The 27535-nt window shown below is 45.1% G+C and overlaps 1 protein-coding gene across 1 annotated transcript in view; it reads right to left on the reverse strand.

The window, feature by feature from the left end:
• LOC117877810 (transmembrane protease serine 11C-like) overlaps nucleotides 1-25462 on the reverse strand; it is a 61466-nt gene extending 36004 nt beyond the window's left edge. Inside the window, exons 1-3 of the mRNA XM_034771315.1 lie at nucleotides 25371-25462; nucleotides 20787-20908; nucleotides 19758-19876 (exon numbers count right to left, since the gene is read on the reverse strand). Of these exons, the coding sequence (XP_034627206.1) occupies nucleotides 19758-19876; nucleotides 20787-20908; nucleotides 25371-25462 (333 nt within the window). The remainder of the gene's footprint in view (nucleotides 1-19757; nucleotides 19877-20786; nucleotides 20909-25370) is intronic.
• Between the last annotated feature and the right edge of the window lie 2073 nt (nucleotides 25463-27535).

The following is a 27535-nucleotide window of genomic DNA, read 5'->3' on the forward strand; positions in this document are numbered from 1 at the left end:
GTCAAGTGTTGCTGGGGTAGGCAGCTAGGAATTTAATACCTCCACAGAATGTCAAATCATCTCTTCCCCTGCCAATGAGAAAAGAGAAAAACATCCCCTCCCTGCTGCCAGAGCCCTCAATCTCCTCCGGGCTGTCCAAATCCTAAATCATCCCCACTCCTTCCGAGTGCCTCCAATGCCACGACTATCTCCTGTGTAACTATCCAGACCTCCTGGTTCCCACCTAGACCCCTTCTACCATGAATTTATGCACCGTTGTTAGCAAAATCTGCCATCCGCTGTAAACTGAAAACCCAGGGTCAGCATAGAATATATCAAATTGGATATAAATATACATATAGAGAGATACCTATCTCATAGAACTGGAAGGGACCTTGAAAGGTCATCAAGTCCAGTCCCCTGCCTTCACTGAGAGTTTTTTTTTTGTTGGTTTTTTTTACTACCCCAGATCCCTGAATGGCCCCCTCAAGGATTGAACTCACAACCCTGGGTTTAGCAGGCCAGTGCTCAAACCACTGAGCTAACTCTCCTCCCCAATACAATAAATGGTGCAGGGAAAATTGCACGGATTGCATTACTTGCTTTCATATCAGATTCCATAAACCCCTGCCATCCTCAGTCGGTCTGAGGTTGATGCAGAATTCAGCAGTGATGTGATGCACAGACGCCTGGGAGCCTTGCTGCAGACGTTAGGTCCAGATCTTCATCTGGTGTAAATCAATACAGCTCCACTGAAGACAAAGAAACTGTGCTGATTCACGCCAGATGAGGATCGGGTTCAAAGACTTTACACACATCCCCACCCGCCTCAGTGCATATGTCTATAACTATAGAGAACTATAGATGTATAGATATTTTCTCTCAGCTTTTGTGCATCTGTTTGCAAGCCATCCGCTCCCAGCTGGCCGAATCACTGCTAACTGTACTGGGAAAGCCTCATCATCCTTTCAGAGCACTTCTACATGTCGATACAGCCAGATATGGAGCCTCCTCATTATCCTTTGTTTTCTTGCCTCTGTTTCTGACAGCTTGAACAACTCATTTGACTTTGGGGAGTTTGGACTCATAACATGCTCAGCTCCACCCTCCACAAGTCCCACGCACACCCCATTCTGGAGCACTATCTGAAAACATCAATCAGGAAATCCGTGTCTTGCCAATATAGACAGATTCGATGATAGGAGATGAATCATTGTTTTGCATCTTACAGAAGAGTCAAACTAGCCCGAATATGAGTCAACCATCAGGCAAAAGTCTTTGTTTTCAGAGTAAAAGAGGTCAGGTGATCCAGCCAGACATAACTAGGATGTCCTAGTTCCTTTCCCGGTTATGATACTGAACATTTCAAACCTGAGCAATCAATGTAAGCAAGTAAACCCAGTACTAGATTTCTGTCTCTCGTTTGTGTAACTCCACACTTGAATGTGAAAGGGCATTTTCCCCTCACACTGAATGTTATCACAAAGTTTCCTCCTTTAAGAATTACATCAAGACGTCAGTACTAGTTCTTCTTTCTAATAACTCTGTTAATTCCTCATGGAACACTCCAGAGATGTTAAAGGAAATTCCTAAGGAAGCAAGATCTACTAAAGGATGTGGAAAAAGGCTAGGAACTTTGGGGTGTTTGCCAAAACCCACTGAACTATGTGGGTGAGATTTTCAAAAGCCCCCAAATGACTCAGGAGCACAAGTCCTGTTGATTTCCAAACATTGGCTCCTATATCTCCAATCAGTGCCAGATATATTTCTTCCACATTCGGGTTCGGAAAGTGCTCTTCTTTTATACCCTATTGGTTCCTTTCACTCTAGAGCTTGTTTTGGGACTTTTTTCCTACTATCACTATAAAATGTAACTAGTCATTTGGTTCAATTGCTTTCTTTATAGCTTTTAAATGGAAACTAATACTAAAATATTAATAATTACTCATAACAAATATTACACATAATAGCTTCCATTTCCCTGTGCACTATACAAGAGAATATACCCATGTAACATAATTTAATAAAAACAAGTTTAAGAGGGTGATATTTTACAAACACATACAAACAAATGGATCCAATTTATAAGCGGGAGAGAAAGGGATCAGAAGAGATGGGAATAAAGGCTCCCATCATGAGAAGGATATGTGCTGATGTTGTGCAGTCACCATGGGCTATGGACGGGGCAGAGATCTACAGTGTAGCTGGGCATCATTGTCATACTGATGACAATCTACCCTCTGTTTAGAAATGATTTCCCCAAGGGCGTGTCTATGCTGTAACTGGGAGCATGCTTCCCAACGGCTGTGTAGACATGCCTCAAGAGGTTTCATGTCTACGGAAACCTGTTCTTCAGGGACATCACATTTTAAATATCTTATTGCTGACACATGGTTGGCCAACCCCATTGATTGGCTTCCATCTTAGAGAGCAGCTCCAGACATCTCAGCAATGCCTCTTATTTGCCCAGGCATCATACCATGGCTGATGTATCAAAACCTGCTGAGAGGTCTCAGCGTGGAACTGCTCAAAAGCTGTAGCCAGGAGTAGATCGTTTGAAGTCTGACAAGTGAGGTCTCCACTCCAAAGCAACGTCTTAAGCCAGGATAGAGTTGGTGGCCTTCTCAGTCTCTTTCTCTTTGAGAAGATGGAGGCTGGCTGGTAATGGAAAAGCATTTTGGCATCAGCGGATGGATCCCTGAGCGAGGAGGGACCTCTGCATGCTTTCTGGAAGCAGATACACCCCCTTTACTAATTGAGACACTGGTAATGCCAGCCAGTAATGACTCCACAGTAACATCATTTGCCTTAAGCAAACAAAATGGAGGGAAAGAGGGTGACGGCAACAATTTGTGGGCTTCAGGCAGCCCAGGAATAGAGAACATCCTCAACAGAACTCAAATAAACACAACTAGTGTAGGATGGTCTGTCAGGGGCCTGCATCTCTCCTAACTGAAAGGGCAGGAAAGAGTATTCCTCACTCAGTCTATGCACAAAGGAGATCACAAGCACATCAGAAATCAAACGGAAGGGACTCCCAAAGAAACGAGGCAGGCAGCCATAATCCGATTGTACACTGCTGTAAAGAGTTCATCTGGATGGTTCCTTGATGTGTCAGCCATTGAGGACAAATAACTAATCAAGTATGTTAGTTCCTGAAGAGGGAATTTTACTTCAGGATTTAAACAACCACGATGTTTATCCCTAATGCAACCGATTTGACAGACGCTTTGCTGCATTATAGCTTCATGACAGCAGTAGTAATAGCGGCAGCCACAGTTAAGGTCACCTAAGTGTTTCCATTCCTACTCCCTGTTTTCAGTTGTTCATAACTAACTTTCTAACACTTTCACCCTGCAGATGAAATTTTCTGGGCCAATGAATGTTTTCACAAATTCTGAGAGAAATGGGTCAGACAAGGAGAACAAGGAGAGGGGGGGGTGTTTTGTTTTAACTGCACTTTCCCCATTATAACAACATTTTGCGTTTTGTTTTTTGAACAGCCGAAGCCCCAGAGCAGGTGGAGGTGAGAAGCTGAAGTTTGGAGGGAAATAGCCCTCCAGAGAAGAGTGGTTTTCAGTCTCCCTGGGAAGATTCATTTTGATGTGGTCTTGTTAAGAGGGTTTGAAAAATCATAATTCACACATGCACGGTGTTTTGTTTTGATTCTTTCCCCCCTAATGGATTGCACGTTTTAAACAACTGCCTCTTGGGATATCAACTATGGAGCGCTTAAGGCTTTTATGAGGGCCAAATTCTGATCTCAGTTATACCAGTGTTAATCCAGAGACATTCCACTGATTTAATTTTCTTTAAGTCAGTGGAATGACTCTGGATTTACAGCTGTGTGACCAAGATAAGATTCCATTTCAATCATACACTCCAGATCTGAAATCCCAATTTCTTGGTAATTGTTCTTCATGCCATTTAGCTTATTTACTTTTTCTGTCTTCACTTATACCTGGAAAAAGAACAGGAGGACTTGTGGCACGTTAGAGACTAACAAATTTATTTGAGCATAAGCTTTCGTGGGCCACAGCCCACTTCTTCGAAGCTTATGCTCAAATAAATGTGTTAGTCTCTAAGGTGCCACAAGTACTCCTGTTCTTTTTTTGCGGATACAGACTAACATAGCTGCTACTCCGAAACTTATACCTGGGTTTCTTGTGCATCTTTTCTAGCCATACGTTGGCAGGAGCTCCTGTATCTAGTTTGTCTGTAACAGAGCCTCAAGTCAGTTCCAAAAAGCTTCTTTCTAGTCTTTCCTCTTCTCAGTACTGACTTGGGACCCTGATCCAGTAAACAGCCCAAAGGCTGCACTTGGGGCACCCATTAGACCTGCAGGCAAATGATCTGCTTTTGCCCTTTTTTGCAAAAAGATCCTTCTTGGTACCTTTTTTCCAGGCTCTCTTATATGCAGGGGAATGTTTATTACATCTGGCACCCTGATAAACCAAGGGGAAAATGAAAAAGCAGCTGGTATGGATGTCATCAGGATGTTTGTTGTACTAGACGTACAAAAGGGGTGTGTGTGGAAGTAGAGCAAGGCCTGACAGGGATTGGAAGGGGATGTCGATGCAAACAGTCTCTTCTTTTTAGCAAGAGTCAGGCTAACTGTAACCCTAATAACGCGAGACTTGTAGAAGCGAGGATTGTGTGAGGCAAGTGGGAAAGAACTGTGTGAGAAGTTGTTGCGACCTTGTGTAGATAATATGGAATGTAGACTAGAGTCTAAATAAGTGAGAAAAATAAGATCAGGATGGATTATGTATAAACAAAATGCAGCTGTTGCTCATTATTGTATGTAACAAAAGGTATAAATGCTTGCTGTAATTGTTTATCTTTTGAGAGACCTGCCTAGGAGGGGGAAACCCTGTGTCCTAGTGCACACTCTCCCTCCACGCAATTGCTAGAGATAATAAAGTATTGGACTTTGCTGCACCCAACCAAAAGAGTGAGAACTGTGTTTTTCTCCAACAATTCTTTCCATAAAAAAAAGCTGTAAACTAAGGTAAACACTGGGTGTATATTTGCAGTTTTAAAGGACCACCGTCAACTTGAAATCATGTCAATGACAAAAATAATGAATAAGTAGTTTCAGATACCACACTGAATCTGCTAACTCTGGGACCTAAATCATATTTCCCTGGGTTTTGTGACTATTTTTCTCTCCCCTCTTGCTAAGTGAAAGACCTATATAAACACAGGTAACTGAGTAAGGCCCTGATTCGGTACAGCATCTCATCTGAGAGAAGCACCTTAACACATGCTTAACTTTAAACATATGTGTATGTTCCATTGACTTCAATGACACTGAAGCATGTACTTAACTTCAAGCACATATTCAAGTATTTTCCCAAATACTGAATGAACTTAAGACACAAATAAAGAAATGATGCCTTTTGTGTGTTACTGTCTTTCTTAGGGTACAGTGTGCATCAAGTCTCTGTAAAACCACAACTTGGTTATTTCCTACAGCTTTATACTGAACGTTGAGTATATTATAAACCTCCAACTCAATAGCTAAATAAATCAGTCATCATCATGCCAGCTTCCTCTGTTGTTCAGCCCCATTTCCCGGGAGGCTGAGCTGCAGGGAGACAATTGCTTTTGCTGTTTGGGATTATAATCCCTGTCTAATTCCATGCTTTGTGCAGGAGTCAGCAGGATACCTTTTTGTCACATTTGAGTAACACATGTAGAGTAGCATTTTCACCTCTAGAGGGAGCCCCCATTGTGACAGAATAGATTGGCAGTCATGTTTGTGGAAAAACAAGAACTATTCAGTTAGGTCTCCTAAGCAGAGCTTGTCAAAAATGGTATGTGTATTTCAGGAAAAACCTCCTCCCCCACCGATAAATTTTGTTGTTGTTGACATTAGGTGCCAAGAAAAAAGTAGAACTTCTATTTGTTTAATGAAAAAATATAAACTAACACTTGGGGTGTTTTTCCAATGGTAAAATGGAAAAGGGCAAAAGGTAAGAAGGGCTGGAGAAGAAGGGGAAAAAATCCTAAATTGAAAAAAAATGAAGAACCTTTATTTAGAAAAGTAGAAAGTTTTTAGCTTTTCATGATATGCACATATTTTTAAACCCCAAATCGTCAGCAAAACAAAACAAAAAAATACCATCTTAGTAGGAAAAAAAAAATCTTTGAATAAACCATTTTGACTGGGTCTACTTCTAAGTCCTCATTTAGGTATCTAAGGCTAGGTCTACACTACCCGCCTGAATCGGCGGGTAGAAATCGATCTCTTGGGGATCGAATTATCGCGTCTCGTCGGGACGCGACAATCTATCCCCAAATCGACGCTCTTACTCCACCAGCGGAGGTGGGAGTAAGCGCCGTCGATGGGAAGCCGCGGAGGTCGATTTTGCCGCCGTCCTCACAGCAGGGTAAGTCGGCTCCGATAGGTCGAATTCAGCTACGCTATTCGCATAGCTGAATTTGCGTATCTTAAATCAACCCCCCCCCATAGTGAAGACCTGCCCTAAGTAACCTGTGCACCCAGCACCTGTCTAAATAAGGACATAAGAGCCTAACTTTAGGGAACTATATTTAAAAATATTGTCCCATGAAGTTTATGAAACTTGATAAAAATAGGAACATCACATTGCTGGAGACTTGCTAGTGCAAGACCCCCTGCCTAGGACTAGCCTTGATTGCCCTTTGAAAGCTTTGGCTAGTGCAGAATGTAGTTACAATACTTGCCTTCCGAGTGAGGCAGATGGAGGAAGCATATTTCCCCAGTGGATCATACCCTGCCCTCACTGCAAATCCATTTCCAGGTAAAGTTCAAAATGTTGGCCACCAACTAGAATGGCTGAAATGACTTAAGCCCGAGTTTTAGAAAAGTGGGTCATATTCAGAAGGGAGTTTAGGTCGGGAGAGACTATGTCTAATTCACACCTTTTCCCAGCCCTTTCAACATGTAAATTTAAACTAACCTAGACTTGCGGAGACTCACACCCACTTCCCAATGTATAATTTACTCCCTCTCACACCATAGCTGGTTTTATAATTTGGCCAACTCAGTCTTGGTCTCACAGGTGTACCTCACCCACTACGGGGAGAGAAGCGAGAGCTGTAGCAGGACAAGCATTAGCAGGAGGGTACAAACAGGCATATGGTGAAGTAGGCCTCTGCTTTACTCCACACATCCTTAGACTTCCTTCCTCTGTAAATTATTCCAGTTCAGACTCCTTTGGACTCTCATGTACCCTCCTCCCAATACTAGAGAACCAGAGTGGGTGAGGTCATCTCTTTTACTGGACCAACTTCTGTTGGTGAGAGAGACAAGCTTTTGAGCCACAAAGAGCACTTCTTCAGCTCTGAGTGCTTTTCCCAGTCCTGGAGGAGAGCTCTGTGTGGCTTGAAAGCTTGTCTCTCTCACCAACAGAAGTTGGTCCAATAAAATATATTACCTCATCTACCTTATGTTTCTAATATCCTGGGACTGACAGGGCTACAACTACACACTTCCCAATATGTAATTCCCACCACCCTGTACATCACTTCTGAGTTTAGCCCTCCCTCTTCTCCTCTCCTCTGCCACCACCACAATTACAGTCACTGGGTGTACTCCATCACCCTGTCCCAAATGAAAAGCTCATGGAAGCTGGTGCTTCAGGAAGAGCTCCATGGCCAGCTCCCACCTCTGGGATCTACTCCTGCTGGCTGTATGCCTAAGACAAAACCTGGGCACAATAAGGCCCAGATCCAGCAAAGCACATGCTTCAGTTTAAGCCTGCAAGTGGTTCCACTGACGTCAAAAGAACAACTCACATTCTTAAGCTCTTTGCTGGATCCAGGTCCTTAAAGTACCTTACAAGACACACCTGTTTGTACCAGCTTTTCAGCTAGCAGTTGGCCCTGGAATTCCATGCAGTCACGTTTTTTCCTGTCTTTGTTCTTTAAAACCATGGGACTATGTAGGTGACGATTTTAATTCATAAGGTCCTAAAAAGCATGAGTTCCATAAAGCAACGGATTCCTTTTTGTTTGTTTGTTTGTTTTACTTAGTTCTCATTGTCATCCAGTCGAATTAGACTTTGCCAGAGTAAGGACTATCTAACAAAATTAACAACCACTCCACCATATGGCCCTATATTTGGGATTGTTAATGGCTCATAATCCATGCTATGTAAAGTGCACCCCGATACCAGACTGATGGGTGCCTTATAAATGGATCTAATAAATAGAACTCGTTGTTTAGTCATTGCATTAACTCAGGTGTAAAAATATAATTAGGCAGGCCAAAAAAGAATCTAAAGAGCAATTAACCAAAGACTTAAAAACTAACAGCAACATTTTTAAAGTACATCAGAAGCAGGAAGCCAACCAAACAGCCAGAGGGGCCACTTGATGATCGAGGTGCTAAAGGCGCACTCAATGAAGATAAGGTCCTTATGGAGAAGCTGAATGAATTATTTGCATCAATCTTTACACCTGAGCCATTCTTTTTAGGTGACAAATCTGAGGAACTGTCCCATATTGAGGTGTCAGTGGAGGAGGTTGGGAACAAATTGATAAATTAAACAATAATAAGTCACCAGGACTCGGTGGCACCCAAAAGTATTGAAGGAACTCAAATATGAAATTGCAGGACTACTAACTGTGATATGTAACCTATCATTTAAATCAGTGACTGTAACAGATGACTGGAGGATAGCTAATGTGACACTAATTTTTTAAAAAGGCTCCAGAGATGATTCTGGTAATTACAGGCTGATAAGCCTGACTTCAGTACCAGGCAAACGGGTTAAATTATAGTATCAGATACATAGAGGAACAGGATTTGTTGCGGAAGAGTCAACATTGCTTTTGTAAAAGGAACTCATGCCTCAGAGATCTATTAGAATTCTTTGAGAGGATCAACAAACATGTGCACAAGGGTAATCCAGTGGATATAGCATACTTGGACTTTGACAAGGTCTCTCACTAAAGGCTCTTCAACGGATAAGCAGTCATGGGATAAGAGAGAAAGGCCTCTCATGGATTGGTAACTGGTTAAAAGATAGGAAACAAAGGGTAGGAATAAATGGTCAGTTTTCAGAATGGAGAGGGGTAAATAGTGGTGTCCCCCAGGGGTCTTTACTGGGCCAAATCCTATTCAACATATTCATAAATGATCTGGAAAAAGGGGTAAACAGTGAGGGGGCAAAATTTGCAGATGATGCAAAACTACTCAAGATAGTTAAGTCCAAAGCAGACTGCGAAGAGTTACAAAAAGATCTCACAAAACTGGGTGACTGGGTAACAAAATGGCAGATGAAATTCAATGTGGATAAATGCAAAGTAATACACATTGGAAAACATAATCCCAACTATACATATAAAATGGTGGGATCTAAATGAGCTGTTACCACTCCAGAAAGAGATTTTGGTGTCATTGTGGATAGTTCTCTGAAAACATCGGCTCAATGTGCAGCGGCAGTCAAAAAAGCGAACAGAATGTTGGGAATCATTAGGAAAAGGATAGATAATAAGACAGAAAATATTGTATTGCCTCTGTATAAATCAATTTTGAATACGGCGTGCAGATGTGGTCACCCCATCTCAAAAAAGATACATTGGAATTGGAAAAGGTACAGAAGAGGGCAACAAAAATGATTAGGGGTATGGAACAGCTTCCATATAAGGAGCGATTAATAAAACTAGAACTTTTTAGTTTGGAAAAGAGACAACTAAGGGGGGACATGATAGAGGTCTATAAAATCATGACTGGTGTGGAGAAAGTAAATAAGGAAGTGTTATTTACTCCTCATAACACAAGAACTAGGGGTCACCAAATGAAATTAATAGCAGGTTTAAAACAAATAAAAAGAAGTATTTCTTCACACAACACACAGTCAACCAAAGGATGTTGTCAAGGCCAAGACTCTAACAGGGTTCAAAAAAGAACTAGATAAGTTCATGGAGGTTAGGTCCATCAACGGCTATTAGCCAGGATGCGTCAGGATGGTGTCCCTAGCCTCTGTTTGCCAGAAGCTGGGAATGGGCAACAGGAGATGGATTATTTGATGATTACGTGTTCTTTTCATTCCCTCTGGAGCACCTGGCATTGGCCACTGTCGGAAGACAGGATACTGGACTGGATGGACCATTGGTCTGACCCAGTATGGCCGTTCTTATGTTCTTAAGTATTCTTCCACAGACTCTGCCTCAAAGCATTCTTTCACAAAAATGATAACACCACTCACAATTACCACGTCCCCACTAACAATAATAAGAAAAAAAATCTGACTATATACCATATAGCGCATGAAACCACACTCTTGATCATTACATTGATTGCTTCAGGAAAGAAACTGACCGGAAAATCCTTAAACGTCACATCCACCACAATCTCTTCACCACTGAGAGGACAGCCATATAGTCCCTGAAATCTCACCACCAGATAGTGATCAAACCAGCAGACAAAGGGGGTGCCATCATAGTCCTCAACTATTAACAAGATCAGCCGACAATTCTCCGACACCAACTTCTACAGTATAAAGAACTCAAAGAAGACCCCACACCACAGTTTACCCAGGAATTTGAGGATATCATCAAATCTTTCCCCAAACAACTCCAAGAGAAACTCTACAACCTCACCCCCCCCCATGAATGCACCCTAAGGACCTTCTATATACTTCACAAGATACATAAACAAGGGAACCCAGGCAGAACCATCATATCTGGCCACATCACTCTTACTAAAGGAATATCAGAACTCATAAGAACCATCCTCAAACCACTCACCACACAAAGGGCCAGTTTCCTCCAGGACACAACTGACTTCCTCCATAAACTCTGCAACATTAACAATCTCCCTCAGAACACCATCGTTGCCATCATGGATGTCATTTCTCTATACACAAACATCCCTCACAGTGACAGCATAGCTGCCTGACTCTAATATTTACAAGACAATGGACAGCCCTCCTAGATCTACCCTGTGACATTGCACTCTATATGATTTTATGAAAATATGCTAATGAATTTGAATATAATGTAACTGAAATATGCTTCATGCAAAAGGTCTCTTGTAAGGTATCATTATAAAGTTTATAATCTACTGAGTGTGGTCGTCCTATTTGTATAAATGTATCATTCTTGTACCTGAAACTAGAAATATGAAATATAACTCATAATTGTAATTATGCAAAGTGTGGGCCATTAATGGTGGTTTGGAATCTTGATCGCTCCCATCAACCAGGACAATTGACTGTAGATGGCTCTGTTTTACTTGTGAGTATTCCTGTATAGGTGTGTGCTGGTAAGTGGGTAATGAAGTCTTACAGTGACATGTGATCATGTCACCTGAACTGGAATCCATCTTTAACCTGGTGCTTTTCCATTGAGAAGGAGGGGGTGGGAACCCGGAGAGGGACAAAGGATTCCCGCCTTATGCAAAAGATATATAAGTGGGTGGAACAGAACAAAGTGGGGGAGCCATCATGAGAAATCCCCTAGCTACCACCTGATCTGGAACAAGGGCTGTACCCAGTAGCGTAGCTAGCCGGGTGCAGGGGAAGCAGCCGCTTCCCCTCACCCCTTTTCCCAAAATCGGCACCTTTCCAAAGGCGGCCACCGGCCGGAGGACCGAGGGGGGGTGCAGGCTGGCCACCCGCAGCACGGCCGGAGGAGAGAGGGGGGAGTGCAGGCTGGCCACCCGCAGCACGGCCGACAGCCATGGGGGGGCAGCGGGCGCGCGGCCGAAGGAGCAGGGGTGCGCAGCATGCAGCATGCAGCCTGCAGCCACGGCCGGAGGAGCAAGGGGGGGGCACAGGCTGGCCGTCCACAGCGCAGCCGGCAGCCATGGGAGGGCGGCGGGCACGCGGCTGGAGGAGCGGGGCGGGGGCCGCGCAGCATGGTGGCCGGAGGAGCGGGGGGGGGGGGGGGGGGGGGGGAGTACCCGGAGGAGGAGCCAAGGGGGGGGCGCCTTTTTTAGGTTTGCCCCCCTCCTCTTAAAAGCTGGCTACGCCACTGGCTGTACCAGGGGAAAGGATTGTGCCCAGACTAGGAAGGCATCCAGTCTGTGAAAGAAACTTATTGAAACATCTCTGAGGGTGAGATTTTATCTGTATTCAGTTTTATTACTGTATTAGGCTTAGATTTGCCTGTTTTATTTTATTTTGCTTGGTAATTCACTTTGTTCTGTCTGCTACTACTTGGAACCACTTAAATCCTACTTTCTGTATTTAATAAAATCACTTTTTACTTATTAATTAACCCAGAGTATGTATTAATACCTGGGGGGGGGGGCGGCAAACAGCTGTGCATATCTCTCTATCGGTGTTATAGAGGGCGAACAATTTATGAGTTTACCCTGTACAAGCTTTATACAGGGTAAAATGGATTTATTTGGGGTTTGGACCCCATTGGGAGTTGGGCATCTGAGTGTTAAAGACAGGAACACTTCTGTAAGCTCCTTTCAGTTAAGTCTGCAGCTTTGGGGCACGTGGTTCAGACCCTGGGTTGGTGTTGAGCAGACTGGCGTGTCTGGCTCAACAAGACAGGGTGCTGGAGTCCCAAGCTGGCAGGGAAAGCAGGGGCAGAAGTAGTCTTGGCACATCAGGTGGCAATTCCCAAGGGGGTTTCTGTGATCCAACCCGTCACGCACCCCAAACACATTGCCAGAGTCATCCATTTCATCTTCACCCACAATAATTTTACATTCAACAACAAACACTTTGTCCAAGCCATGGGAACAGCCATGGGTACTAGGATGGCTCCCCAGTATGCCAACCTCTTCATGGGCTGCCTTGAAGAAGAATGTCTGGACAAACACACCGCAAAACCAATGATATACTTGAGATAAACTGATGATATTTTCATCCTCTGCACGGATGACAAACTCCCTCATAGATTTCCACAACTTCAGGAACCACCACCCGTCCATTAAACTCTCTGTGGAACACTCCCACACTAGCATCTACTTCCTGGACATCACAATCAGCTTCAACAAAGGAACCCTACAGACAACTACACACAAGAAACCCATGGATCACCACACCTACCTTCACAGATCCAGTAACCACCCCAAACACACCAAGAAATCGGTTACCTACAGCCAGGCACTCAGATACCACAGAACCTGCTCCAAGGAGAGAGGCCGGGACACACACCTTCACACACACAAAACTGTCAGGAACTGGGGCCTGCAGCAGAGCTAGTCTCCAGACAGCCTGGTCAGTACAGCTGGCCTGCAACAGCTGCCGGATAACCACACAACCTGATTGGCTTCCGAGGCCAGCAGGCTGGTTCTTAAGCCAGCAACAGCAGCAGCTCGCTAGCTTCTCAACACTCATGCCCACTAGTGTACCTGCTCCTGCGCTAGCTTATTCCTATCTGGTCCTGCCTTGCACCCAGCCTTGCTTCTGTCCTGTCCCTGCCTTGAATCCTTCCTTGCCTGCTATCCTGCTTGCTCAAGTTCCTGACCTCTGGTTTTGAGCCTTGCCTCTGGCTCCTGACTTTGGACTCTGGCTCGACCCCCGGCTCTTATATACAGTTCCTGATTTCCGGTCTTGACCCTGGCTTTGGCAACTGACTACAGCTCTGGCTCCGGCCACTTCACCTGCTGCCTGCTCTGGACACTAAGCTAGACCACCCTGGTCGCTGGCAAAAACTGCCTTCACCAAACAAGGACAGGCCACCAGAGAAGTAAATCGATTCAAGGAACAGGCCACCCGTATACCCCAAGAGAACTTGCTAAATACAGAATTAACCCCCCTCCCTCCGACTGCACACCCCTACTTGTCGCCTACCACCTCACACTAGAATCCATACAGGATATCATCAAACAGCTACAACCCCTGCTCAATGGGGACCCCATCCTGAACGAAATCTTTCCTGAACCTCCTCTTCTGGCCTTCAAACAACCTCCCAGCCTCTCCAAGCTCATTATCAGAAGCAAGCTCCACACAAACCAGGCCACACCAACTCAAAGCGGCACTAGACCCTGCCAGAACAACAGATGCAAAACTACAGATATATCTCCACTACTTCAATGATCAACACCCCCCACAACACACCCTTCAAGATCCATGGGTCTTATACATGCCTATCACAACACATGGTGTACCTCATCCAATGCACTCAATGCCTCAACAACAACTGTGTGGGTGAAACCAGACAATCACTACACTCTCAAATGAACTCACACAGGGAAATGATAAAAGACAAAAACACCCTGTCACCTGTGGGTGAACACTTTTCACACAGCGATCACTCTATATCTGACCTCTCAGTCCTCATCCTCAAAGGAAACTGCACAACACCTTCAAAAGATGAGCCTGGGCACTTAAATTCATAATTCTGCTAGACCCTAAAATCATGGACTGAACAGAGACACCAGATGTATGACTTATTACAACAATCTGTAATCCATTAACCAGCACCCCCTTTTTTCCCCATATGACTGCAGAAGTGTCAATAGGCCACTCCACCTTGAATGATCCCTTAGATTAGAATATGTATTAACTACCTATGCTGAACAATCTGTTTCACCTTGTATTTAACTGTGCTGCTCGAAGTACCTTTTCCGGACTTGAAGAACTCTGTGTAGCTCAAAAGTTTGTCTCTTTCACCAACAGAAGTTGGTCCAATACAAGATAGTATCTCACCCACCTTGTCACAGTTAAACACGTCCCTCTAACCAAGTAGCATGGGTATAAATGAGGACAAAATCTGTCCCACATTATCCTGGTAACCTAATCTGGAACTCCTTTCATATATCCAGTTCCAAGACAGCCACTTCAGTGTAGTTCATTTCAAAACTGACCATTTTCCCCACAATCCATTTTGTAATACTTTCCCATTGACAATAAAAGTTATTTGTATAGCATGCTCTACATACTTTTCTAATAGCATTTCTAAATTTTAACAATAATTTTCCACTGTTTTTAAGTGCCTTTACAATATTTGGTAGAGAAGAAGCTGGATTTGATGTTCTGACAATGTATTATCTGCAAACCCACATTATTTGTCCTCAGACATACTCAGGTATTATATTTCAAGAGTGATATTCACTGAAGTAAGCCTATCCTAAACTGTTATACTTAAGGATGTGGTGGATTCTCCACCACTTGAAGTCTTTAATTCAAGATTAGATGTCTTTGTAAAGAAGATGCTCTTGATCAACCTCAAGTTATGGGCTAGGTTCAAGAGTAACTGGGTGAAATCCCATGGCCTGTGTTTTATAGGAGGTCAGAGTAGATGATCATCATAGTCCCTTCTGGCCTTCATATATATGCATCTAGCACCTTCCATCTGAAAGGAGACCTAAAAGTTTTATACATGCTGCACTGATCCGTACACCCCCTTGCTGACACGGGAAGTGGTGGTGGGGGTTCAGATTATCATGAAGGAAGACGAGGCAGACTTGCAAACCTGCAGAGACTGAAATCCAGTTCTACCCCCCAGTTCTTGGGGCATATGTGTAGAGATCTGGCCCCTCCACACTTCTCCTTTGGCCGCACAGTTTGTTCTGGAGCCGCGCTGCCGCTAGCACCTCCACAACCACTGCCCACCCAGCCAGGAGCTGGCTAAACACCACACCCCAGTAGGAGAGTCATGGAAGAGGGGTTTAAATTTAATGCAGGGGGAGGGAGGGCAGGGGATGGAGGGACGGACCTGGCCAGGCCCACGGCAGAGGAAGAGGAATCTGAAAGTGGGGATTTTCAAGCCATCTCAAAAGGAAAGCCCCACTCCTGCAGCCCTCTCCCTACTTGGGACCCTGCAGTGCCACCGCTGGAGGTGGAGGTCACCCAGGTAAGCCACCGCGTGGAGAGCTGAGGGACCCCGACCAGGGTGAGGCAAGATAGCCACTACAGATGCGCAGCCCTTTGGTGGCTGGATCAGGGCAGAGCTGAGGCTAGCGCTATGGCTGTGCACCCCCGCTGAGGTTATTATTGAGTGGGAAGGAAAGCTGGCCTCTGGGGGAGGGGGGCCTGAGGGAAAACAGATGGATTTGATGGGGGCAAAGGAAACCAAACTAAAATCTGACATGGGGAAAGGCAGGGACTGTGGGGTTTAGGGGGGGTGGGGTGGGGATGCAGAAAAGCCAGCGAAGAAGAAATGGTATCTGAGGAGTCTAGGAGGAGATCAGCTGGGTAGTAAGGGGGCCCACTATAAAATAAGCTTGTGGGGGGGCATCCAGAAACCATGAACCCTGTCCCTGCTCCTTGGCTCCCTAAATACCACATACAGGAGGAGAAGATCTGGTTGAGTGTATTTTAGGGTGGGAAGGGAAGACACCTTATTCAGCTAGCCAGAACAGCGCAATCTGAGCTGAGATTGGATCAGGCCCCCAGGCTAACATCTTGCCCTCTTAGAAAGTGCTGAGGGAACTCTAAGGTCCACTCGGGGTAAGCAAGCCAGGAAGCAGAAACCTTTCATTATCTACTTCCCCATGTCCTCCAGCTCCCAGCATCGCCCCGGGAATACGTATGCCAGACTTTCCAGTCAGTTGTTGGGTGCTGATTGGTGCACCAAGCTCATCAGTGCTCTGGCATGATTTCCAACCTTCCCATCGGCCTTCGAGGAGACAAGGAAGCAGGAAGCGTTATTCATACTTGCTGTGTCGGTGCTCAGCACCGAAGCAGTGTGGAAGCAGAGAAAAGAACTGACAGAAGGGAACTGCAATGCATGATGGTTGTTAGCAAGAGTCAGGCTTCGTTAGCAAGAGACAGTCTTTGTTATCAAGAGTCAAGCTAGCTGTGACCCTGATAACCCTGATGATAATGCGAGATTTGTAGAAGCGAGGATTGTGTGAGGATTGTGTGAGACGGGTGAGAAAGAGTTGTGTAAGAAGTCATTGTGACCTCAGTATAGATAAGGTGTAGAAGACCTTGTGTAGATAAGGTATAGAAACTAATTGTATGTAGGCAAGAGTCAAAACAAGTAAGGAAATGAGATATCAAGATGGCCTATGTATAAACAAAATGCAGCTGTCCCTCATTATTTCTGTAATGAAAGGTATAAATGCTTGCTGTAATTAGTTACCAGGGAGAGACCTGCTTGCTCTCTCCTCTGCACATGTGAGAGTTAATAAAGCCTCTGACTTGCTGTACCTAAACAAAATAGTGAGAACTCAGTTTTTCTCCGACAGCAGCATGGAGTACAAATGTGGTATTGGAGTCACTCTCCCCTGTATTCTACCAGCTCTCTAAACGCAACTCGTCTCTGACCTGCTCTGAGTATGGACGAAGAAAGCCTATTCAGACAAGGTTGGAGCAGGGAGAGACTGCCAGGAGTTGCACAACAGGTGGCTTGAGCGTGTCTGATTGTTAGGGATGATTCACCTTTGCTCACCGTGTTTATTATTATGAAACGTACTGCATTTATCTACAAAGCATCCCTGTGATTAATGGCAATGTGGAGGCTTATGGCTGTTAAAACACCGAACCCAGAGGGATTTGAGTAAATCCAGATGAATTAGGAAGCAGGAACAACGACAACAAAGGGACAGGACGCTGGGTTTTAACAAATGGGTGAAAACCTTTTGGATCGAAATGCTGAGAAAACTGCCAATTAATAAGAATGCTTTGAATTGTCTCGAGCGGATTGGGCTGAATTAGGAGGAATCTCATGAGTACAGGAAATGTTTCTCCTAGAACTGCCCCAGACTAGAGGAACTGCTCCAAATACCACAGACAGCCTTTCTTTCTCTCAGGGCAGGTCTTCACTACGGGGGGGGAGAGGACGGGAGGTCGATTTAAGATAATTCGACGTATCGCAGCCGACTTACCCCGCTGTGAGGACAGCGGCAAAATCGACCTCCGTGGCTCCCCGTCGACGGCACTTACTCCTACCTCCGCTGGTGGAGTAAGCATGTCAATTTGGGGATCGATTGTTACATCCCGACAAAACGCGATAATTCGATCCCCAAGAGATCGATTTCTACCCGCCGATTCAGGCGGGTAGTGTAGACCTAGCCTCAGTTACGTCAGCTGGACTTTTGCCATTGGTTTCATTAAGGGGCAGGATTAGATCCAGTAAGAGTCTATCATTATTCATTTATATACTGAGTTGATTTCTAAATTGCCCCGGGCAATTTTAAGAAGGTAGCCTGAATACATTCCATTCATTCTTTTTGGATAGAACATAGGAGGTTAAAAGAAAAAGCAGGGAAGGAGAAATGGTACAGTTTTTTTGTTGGGTGGGAGCCAGACAGCAGAGTGGTGGATGTTTTACAACGTTTCTGTGGTAATGGACACATGGTAAAGGTCCAAGGGAGCTGGGGAGCTCAAGCCACCTGCGGAGAAGTTCACCTCTGGGGCAAGGACAGCTCTTGGGAGAAGAGATCGTAGGAGTGGCTCCAGGAAAGCCGGTGTACTCCTCGGTGTCTTTATTAGAGCAGCACGAACACTGTTCATCCGATAATATAGCTAACAACGAATGCACTGCTCCTCAAATAAAATTAATCCAGGAAATAACATTATTCTTTTAAGCTGTGGAGGATTTTTCCCCTCCACCAAATTCTCTGATTCTCACACATTTGAAAACCCTGTATTTTTAGGTGCTTATGGTAGCATCTGAAGCCCCAACTAAATTCAAGGCCCCTTGTGCAAGGTGCTGTACAAACACAGAGTAAGAGACAGCTCTCACATTGAAACACTCGCAGTCTCAGGTCACAAGACAGACACAAGGTGAAAGAGGAAATAGATGGATGGAGAAGAGCAGTGACTCAGCCAACGTCACACAGCTGAGCTGGTCATTGGCAGAGCCAGGAATACATCCCGGGACTTTGCCTCCTAAGGCAGGATGCTTTCCCTAGTTGACATGTTGTTGTGACTACGTTGCACAGCCCTCAGTGAAATGATTGAGTAGTGCTGGGAGAGCAGGAAGCGCTGATTGCCCTGGAGAGTGAACAGCTAGGCAAGATCACTAAACAGCAGGTGAGAGAGACAAGCGTCCTGTCGTGAGGAATAGAAGACACGACCACAATTGCTTGCTTATTGCTGCAAAAGGTTGAACTCTGTAATTATCACCGGCAGGGAAGTATCATTTCCTTTCTTATTTTCGCTTCCAGGTGCAGTACGTATCTATTTCCCTAGCTCCTCGATGAGGGACAACCAATCAACTTATGCCTGCCCCACGCTGTCAATAGAGTCATTACCCAATGCAGCATACCAAAGGGACCGCAAAGGGCTGGGTGCTGCTGGGGGCTGGGTGCCCTGAGCTCCCAGCAAAGCCATCGTTGACAGCGAGGGCTCTCGGCACCTTGCAGGACCAGACACTGTAATACATTTTTTTCCCTACAGAGAGAATCATAAACCGCAAATGGGATCAAGATTAGCTGGCTTGCTGACCCAACCAGGGGACTTGTTGAATTACTAAAGGGAGCGTGAAGGAGACTGGAACTCAAGTGTATTTTCACCCCGATTGCACTAGAGGCCCAGTCCCAGCGATCTCATCTAAACAGACGAGAGACAGGCAGAGTGGCCAGGGGATTGGCCTTTGCCCAGGCACACAGCAGGTGAGTGGCAGAAGCCAGGTCTACCTGCCGAGTCTGTCGAGGTTCCGAGACTGCTACCGCTCCACCCACAAGCTTTAGCTCGGGCTGTGGCAGCTCACGCTTTTAGCTCTGGATGTCCCTGGTTGAATCCCTGGTGTGTTGGCGGCTGTCAGAGATAAGCAAACCCTGACATAGGCCAGCCCTGGAGCTCAGGGGACAGGAGTTGGAGGTTTCTGGCATAACAGCGCATCATTCTGATTTGACGTTAATCACCCTCGGCATGTTCAATGATCGGTTTACAAAGGGAGGGAAGCAGAGAGAAATCCTGACATACCAGTCTCTCGATCCTTCCGCTCTGGTCTCTAAACTCTCCTGAGGATTGTCTGGCCAGGTCATCGCTGTACTGGATACTAGTGACTTTAAAGTTGCCATTGTAATAGAACAGCCTCTGATCTGAAAGGAAAGAAAAGGAATGGGTAATACTTGCATTACAGCCCATCCGGGGCTGGCTCAGACCACTCCGGGGTCTCCTGGGAAAACATCTGAAGGCCCAAGAGTGGGCAGACCTCCACCTGCATGAATGCCTTTCAGACGGCCGCGGTGCAAGAGCTGGCCGTGGTGGATAAAAGCTTCCCGTTGAACAGAACAGGGGTGGGGGCTGACCCTGCCATGTGGACCAAGCTGTAACAATGCAGGGGAAGATCATCTGATTCCCCAGGAGGGTGTCCCCATCAACCTCTCTGCCAACAAGCAGCAGTTCATATTCAACCCCACACGGCACCAGAGCATGGGCAAGAAATATCGAACTGGCACACTGCCCTCCCTCCTGCCCTCCCGGGTTTACCCAAAATTGTGTGTGTTGCAGGGGTGCTTAGGAACCACTCTCAAGGATCAGGGTCCCATCGGGCCAGGCGCTGTACGGGCACATAGCAAAGAAGAGCTCACAGTCCGAATGAGATGGACAAGACAGAGAGGCCAGGTGAGAGAGGAAGGGAACAACAGAACAGATAGTTTCTCAGAAAGGTCAGCTGGTCCCTTGGCAAACCAGCGCCACACGGCAGTGATGTGCAGGCATCACAGCAGAGGTGGGTATAGAGGAAGGATCTGAAAAGAGTACAAGCCAGTGGCCTTATGACCAAGAGACAATAGCGACAGTGACACTTGCAACCCCGAGTGGCAGGAGGAAGCATTGAACAGAGATTGCTGAAGGGGGAAAGAAGCGGGAGATGTCGAAGTTGGTGGTAATTCCCCTCAGATGAGTTTTAATTCTGCTGATGGAAACATTGGCTCCCAGTAACGTGCAAAGCACCTCAACCTGAGGGAGCTGCACCATACCATGTGCCCAAACACACACAATGCTTACCATAGGCCAAAAAATACACCAGGATGCCGATGGTGATTGCCGCCGCCATCGCTACAGCCACAACAATGAGAGCGATCTTCCAGGGCTTGAAAAATCTCGGTTTGGTGCCCAACTGGTGAACTCTGAAAAGCAAAGGGGGAAAAACATCCCCCGCCTATTAGTAAATGTACCAATAATCCCCCGTGACCTCCCTGGCCCAAACAAAATGCTCCAGGGCACTGCTGCCACCCCGAACAGTCAAAAAGCCTGAGCCGGGCCTTAAAAATCACGAGATTGGCTTTAAAATGATGAGAGTTTAGGAAAAACAAGTGCTGGGTTCTTTCTATTTGCTTTCTGGGTATTGAGTCTTTAGGGTTCGCCTGGGTCACATTTTCAAACTTCTCTTCACGGTCAAGAGTTCTAAAAACCTACTACCTCCTTTAAATGAAAGCCAAGAGGCTCACATAACTCCAGGAGCAGGAGCGCTAATAAAGACACCAATTATCATGAGACTTGCAATAAAATCACAAGAGTTGGCAGTGTGATAGGTCAAACATAATACCTCTCTTTAAAAAGGGGAACAAAGAGGACCCAAGGTATTATAGACCAATCAGCCTAAATTCAATACTGGAAAGATACTGGAACAAATTATGAAACAATCAGAGGATCATAGGGTTATAAGGAATAGCCAGCATGGAATTGTCAAGAACAAATTATGCCAACCTAATTTCCTTCTTTGACAAGGTTTCTGGCCTACTGAATAGGAGGAAAGCAGTTGACACAATAGATCTTGATTTTAGTAGGGCTTTTGACACAGTCTCACATGGCATTCTCACAAGCAAACTAGCAAAATGTGGTCTACATACAGTTATTAGAAGGTGGATGCAAAGATAGCACTCAAAGTATCAATGATTTACTATCAAAATGAGAGGATATATCTAGTGGGGCCCCATGGGGTCAGTCCTGGGTCTGGTACTATTCAATATTTTTATTAATGACTTAGATAATTGAGTAGAAAGTATAACTGGTAGTACTCCTGAAAATGATCTGAGGGTTATAGTGGATCACAAATTGAATGCAAGTCAACAATGGGATGCAGTTGCAAAAGAGGCTAATATCATTCTGGGGTGTATTAACAGAAGTGTTGTATGTAAGACATGGGAGGTAATTGTCCTGGTCTACTTGACGCTGGTAAGGCCTCAGCTGGAGTCCTGTTCTGGGCACCACAATTTAGGAGAGATGTGGACAAATTGGAGAAAGTCCAGAAAAGAGTAACAAAAATGTCTCATGTCTCTGCCTTTCCTGCTATACACGCACCCCTTCCGCCCCCATCAGCCTACAATTTACATGCATTTTGATCACCTACTGAATGCCAAATGAATGCAAGTGACAGTACTTCACCACCTACACCCATTTCTCAGTGCAACGTGTGTAACTAACCCTGCTGTTTACATCACCATGGCATTTGGACAACAGTCTCCCATGGGAGCTATGGATGCATCCACTCAGACCAGGCCGCATTCAGAATACAGACCACAAACAATCGTCTCCAAATTGCAATATGCCCATCTAAAAATACATTACCGACTCAAAGACTTCAGATTAAGTACGTATCTAAGTGTCCTTTGCTGGATCAGGGACCTAGATTTGAACTTTCCAAAATTTAGGGGGAGATGGATTGAACTGGGACCTTGGCTCAATTATAGAGAAAGGCACCAGCTGTTGAATTTGAATAGGGATCCCAACTTCCCTAAAGTTGGCCGTGTCTGGTTCAGCCCCTGCTTTATAAAAAAATACAAACAAACCCAGCTGCGCATGTAGAAACAAGAGCCAATGCTGATTCAACCGTCACTGAAATGCTCCCATGCTGCTTTCGAATGAACAACAGAGTCATTAGCTGTTGTTCTCAGCACCACCAACGCCCTGAAGGTTTTGATTTCTATTTCCTGCCCAGGTTTGCCGCAATGTATTTTCAGTAAGGAATAATGTGATTGCTGTATTAGTGAGATATGGCGGGTGCTGCAACGCCAATAGCTCATGGCTGTTCTTGTTCCAAAACTCGCTTGAATTCACACCTAACGAAAGGTGTTCTGTGCGGGGCACTTAGAAATGTCTTTCATAAGATGAGCCTTCTGAGAAGTCAAGCTAGTGTACTCCCTTGTTTCCCAGATCTACAACGATTTAATTCAGCGATTTGCCCTGTATTTGCAGGATAAATGATGCAATTCTTTTACCTAATCTCCAAATGGCAAGCTTCCTTTCCTGTCAGAAGGAGGCTACACACTTTACTCGGGCCTGATCTATGCAGTTTTTGTACTGGCATAACTATTTTGGTTAGGGGTGTGATTTTTTTTCTTATAACAAAATAGTTATATTGTTACAACCCCTATCATGGATGTAGTTTTATCAATATAAAAAGTCCCTTATACCAGTATTATATATTTCCCGTCTTTTAAAGGAATAAGCTACATCAATATAAGCACCTTTATACCAGTATAACTGCATTCACAATAGGAGGGTTGTACTGCTTTAAATATACTATAAGATACTATTAAAATATAGGTTTCAGAGTAGCAGTCGTGTTAGTCTGTATCCGCAAAAAGAACAGGAGTACTTGTGGCACCTTAGAGACTAACACATTTATTTGTCTCTAAGGTGCCACGAGTCCTCCTGTTCTTTTTATTAAAATATAGTACACCAGCTTGTGTATAGATAAGCCCCTGCGATGCAGTGTCACACCTAGATGCAAAAAAAAACCCTTGAGAGGCAGCTCCATGGCCCATCTCATCCTCACTCTGCATTAGGGTGACCAGACAGCAAGTGTGAAAAATCGGAACAGGTGGTGAAGGGTAATAGGAGATGATATAAGAAAAAGCCCCAAATATCGGAACTGTCCCTATAAAATCGGGACATCTAGTCACCCTACTCTGCATTCCATCATCACTTACATGCACAAACTCACCACTGTGCAAGATCGCACTGGGGCTTGGTTTCCACATTGAAATGCAAAGTAGCTGAATAGATGCATATCCTATTACAGATAAAAAGTTGAAAAGGGTGCTGCTACGGTTAGGAAGGACATAGGTTGAACTAGTTCTTTTCCTTTGTATTGGTTTGCAAAGACAATGCCATATTTTGTACAATCTTAAAAAAAAGTTTCAGTGCATTTAAAGACTAAATCTCACCAACCCAGAGCCAAGATATATTTTTGTTTCAAGTTTCCAGGGAGAGATTATAACCAGCAGTACATTTAAAATATGTTAAACTTCATCAACAGTAAAATGTCTTACTAAATTAGACCCCCGAGCTTGCAATGCAATGGCATTTCAGGATCAGGACCTTATTCTTTTAACGCCATAATAAACTACTCCCTGGAGATAATAGTTTCATTGTCAATTTCAGTGGGACCACGTGTGGAGTACGGAGCTACTCAGGGAAAGGGTATCACAATCCGTCCCTGAGTAATTAGAGTCACACACGCAAAAAACACAGGATTCATGCCACAGAAGCTTTGCCCTTTAAAAAAAGGCACCTTATGTTGTTCAGCTTGGGGGCAGGAGGGACAGCTAAGTTAGGGGAAATATAAGGGAACATCCTCAGCCACTATACATTTCTAAATGGAAGCCAAAGCTTTAAGGTCTAGGTAAGTCTGGCTAAGGATTTCCACTTGAATTTGCTTTTCCGGCCCATGATCCAACTCCCGCATCAAACCCGGCTCTCCGAGTCATCCCGCCTATGAGCCCCACCCACCCATCAAACCCCAGGTTCTCCTCGCATCCAGCCCGTGAACCCCCGCAAATCAGGACCCCCCTTTTATCCAGACCAGTGGCTCTCAACCTTTCCAGAAGTCTGATTTGTCTTGCATACCCCCGAGTTTCACCTCATTGAAAAATGACTTGCTTACAAAATCAGACATAAAAACACAAAAGTGTCACAGCACACTAATACTGACAAATGTTGACTCTCTTTTTTACCACATAAAATAAATCAATTTAAATATAAATATTGTATTTACATTTCAGTGTATAGTATATAGAGCAGTATAAAGTCATTGTGTGTATGACATTTTAGTAATTTTGTATTGACTTCGCTAGTGCTTTTTAGGTTGTCCGTTGTAAAACTAGGCAAATATCTACGTGAGTTGATGTATCCCATCTTGCGCTTTCAATCTGTGACCTTCCAGTTAGTTTCCCCTCCTCCTGCTTCCCCTGCAGTGAATCCCTTCTCCTCTGGGGGTCTGTACATTTCAGAATGGTCCATCATGAGTAGGTGACCAGATGTCCCAATTTTATAGGCACAGTCCGGATATTCAGGGCTTTGTCTGATATAGGCGCCTATTACCCCCCACTCCCCTCCCAATTTTTCACACTTGCTATCTTGTCACCCTAATCATGAGAAACATTCTGCCTAAGCATCCTCACGGGGAGAGATGGGGAGAGGTTAAGCCACTGGGCTTTGGAATGGGGGAAGAAAGGAGATGACTGGGGGCCTCGCTCCAGGTCCTTCAGACACATCTCAACGTAAACAAAATATCTCCACAAACAGCATCCCTTGCTACCATTAAGCGCCCAAGTCCAGCTCAGAAGGATTAAATACGTCACCTACCTTTGAAGGTCCCATGGCACACCCCGGTAGGACTGGTAGCCTCTTTGGGAGCGACCGAAGTCTCGAAAGCGCCGCGAATGCTGCTGGTACATGCAGTCATCGCACGGCTGGGTGTTGCAGGGAGAATAGGATGGTAAGCGAAGCGTCTTCATTGAGCTGCTTGTGGTGCAACACTCAGCAGCGTGTGGGTTTATTGCAAAACGCGGGAACTGGCACGCAAATAAAACCTCAAGCAGGTGTGAGCATGGAGGCAACAAGGAGACTCCAAGCTGCCGATCAACACTCAGTTGTTCTTGACATTGACGGGCTCACATGGCAGAGTGGCCACACCAGCTAGGTGAAAAGACTTGTTCTTCGCCAGACAGGATTCATAACAGGAAGCTCCTCACATTTCCCTTCGGTATTACTCCCTTTTTGGCAAGCTGGTGTCACCGGGCTGTGACCTAAATGCTAGCACCCTCTAGTGCAAACTCCAGGTCAAGTCCCCGTTCTTGAGCCTGCATCATTGGCTCTCCTACAGCACCCCTCCTAGACGACAAGAGAGAGCAAATAAAGGAATCCAAAAACAAATGGCTTCCGCCGGTCCAACTCTCCCCAGGTGCTCACTCCTCCCAGACTCGCTTGGCATCAGGGATCACAGCTACGTATGCATCTGGCTGGGTAATTATATGGTAGGCACCTTGTGATTAGCCTAATCCCTGCCTCTGGGCCTGCGTAGCTCAGGGCTGCAGCCCTCACACGTGATGTGGGGCAACCTAGAAGGTGTACCAAAGAGTTCTGTCTTTCATTTAGAAGGAGTGTCCGTCGCTCTCCCTTGCAAAGACAACCTTGAGCCCGATAAAAGCAGACAGGAGCTGACTGCTGGGGTTGAAAGCTTGCCACTGATTTTTCCTAACGATCAGGTAATTCGCACTCCCCCAAGACAGACTTTTGGGGTATTTAGAAATCACAGCGGTGGGTCCCTCTGGTTTTGGGTCAGTTCGCAGCTGGGTGCGGGCGCTGCTACCCAGGGTTATGCTGATAGCATTAGGCCTGCTGTATGCTCTCCCCACAACCAGCTAACTGGATGAGGTCAAGCCCACTCCTGTGTCGGCATCTAGTGTGACTTGTCCTCACATGTAGGGGCAGCACAGTCCAGTGGACTAAGAGTGAGATTTTCAAAAATGCTTATTTCCTGAGAGGAACTGCCAATAGGATTTGGGGGTCTCACTCCCATAGGGTTTCTGAAACCCTCACCCCAAAGACAGGTTGGAAAGACATTCCAAGTTTGGAGCAGCTTCTACCCATCTTATCTGTTGACCAAGTCGAAGGTCAAGATGTACAAAACCTAAGCAAAGGGGCTGACTCTCCTTCTGCAGAAGAACACTGGGAGTCAAAGGGAATCTTTACAAACTGGTGTATACACACACACACACACACACACACACACACACACAGTGCCAGCCCCCAGCATTCAAAAATCATGAATCTGGTCCCACAAAATCATGATTATTTTTAAGCCAATGATATTTTATTTTTAAAATTCAGTAAAATTCTGAATTTTTTAAATTTATTACATTCAGGTCACATTTTAAAACTTTTCTCTGCAAAGATGAGGGCTAGTGAAAGATGAGATTCTCACATCATAACACAATACCACCACCACATAATATCACGATCCCAGGAGCGGGCGCTTTAAGAAAAACTCCAAATCTCTCGACCACAAGAAATGGCAACATTCCACACGTGCACACTCACTTGGGCTATATCTACACTTAAAATGCTCCAGTGGTACAGTTGTAGAATTCTTCCATCAACATAATGCTGTCTACACACGGATTTAGGTCATCTTACCTGTCACTCAGGGGTGGGGATTTTTCACACACATGAGTGATGTAGCTGGTTTGATCTAATTTTCTAGTGTAATCCAGCTCTTAACTTTAAATGAAAAAGGGACTAATTAAACTAGGCATGTCAAGGATCATCTTACTATGAATCTGTCTACACCCAGGCTGTGTCTACACTACATAACTTACAGCGGCGAGCTGTACTGCTGTACAACTTCTGATGAAGATGCTCTAAACCAATGGGGGAGAGCTCTCCCATCTACTTAACTCCTGCCTCCATGAGAGGCGGTAGCTATATTGGCGGGAGAAGCTCTGTCTACACCAGCACTGAGGTTGGTA

Source organism: Trachemys scripta, chromosome 5, assembly GCF_013100865.1.
Source record: "Trachemys scripta elegans isolate TJP31775 chromosome 5, CAS_Tse_1.0, whole genome shotgun sequence".
Classification (NCBI taxonomy): Eukaryota; Metazoa; Chordata; order Testudines; family Emydidae; genus Trachemys; species Trachemys scripta.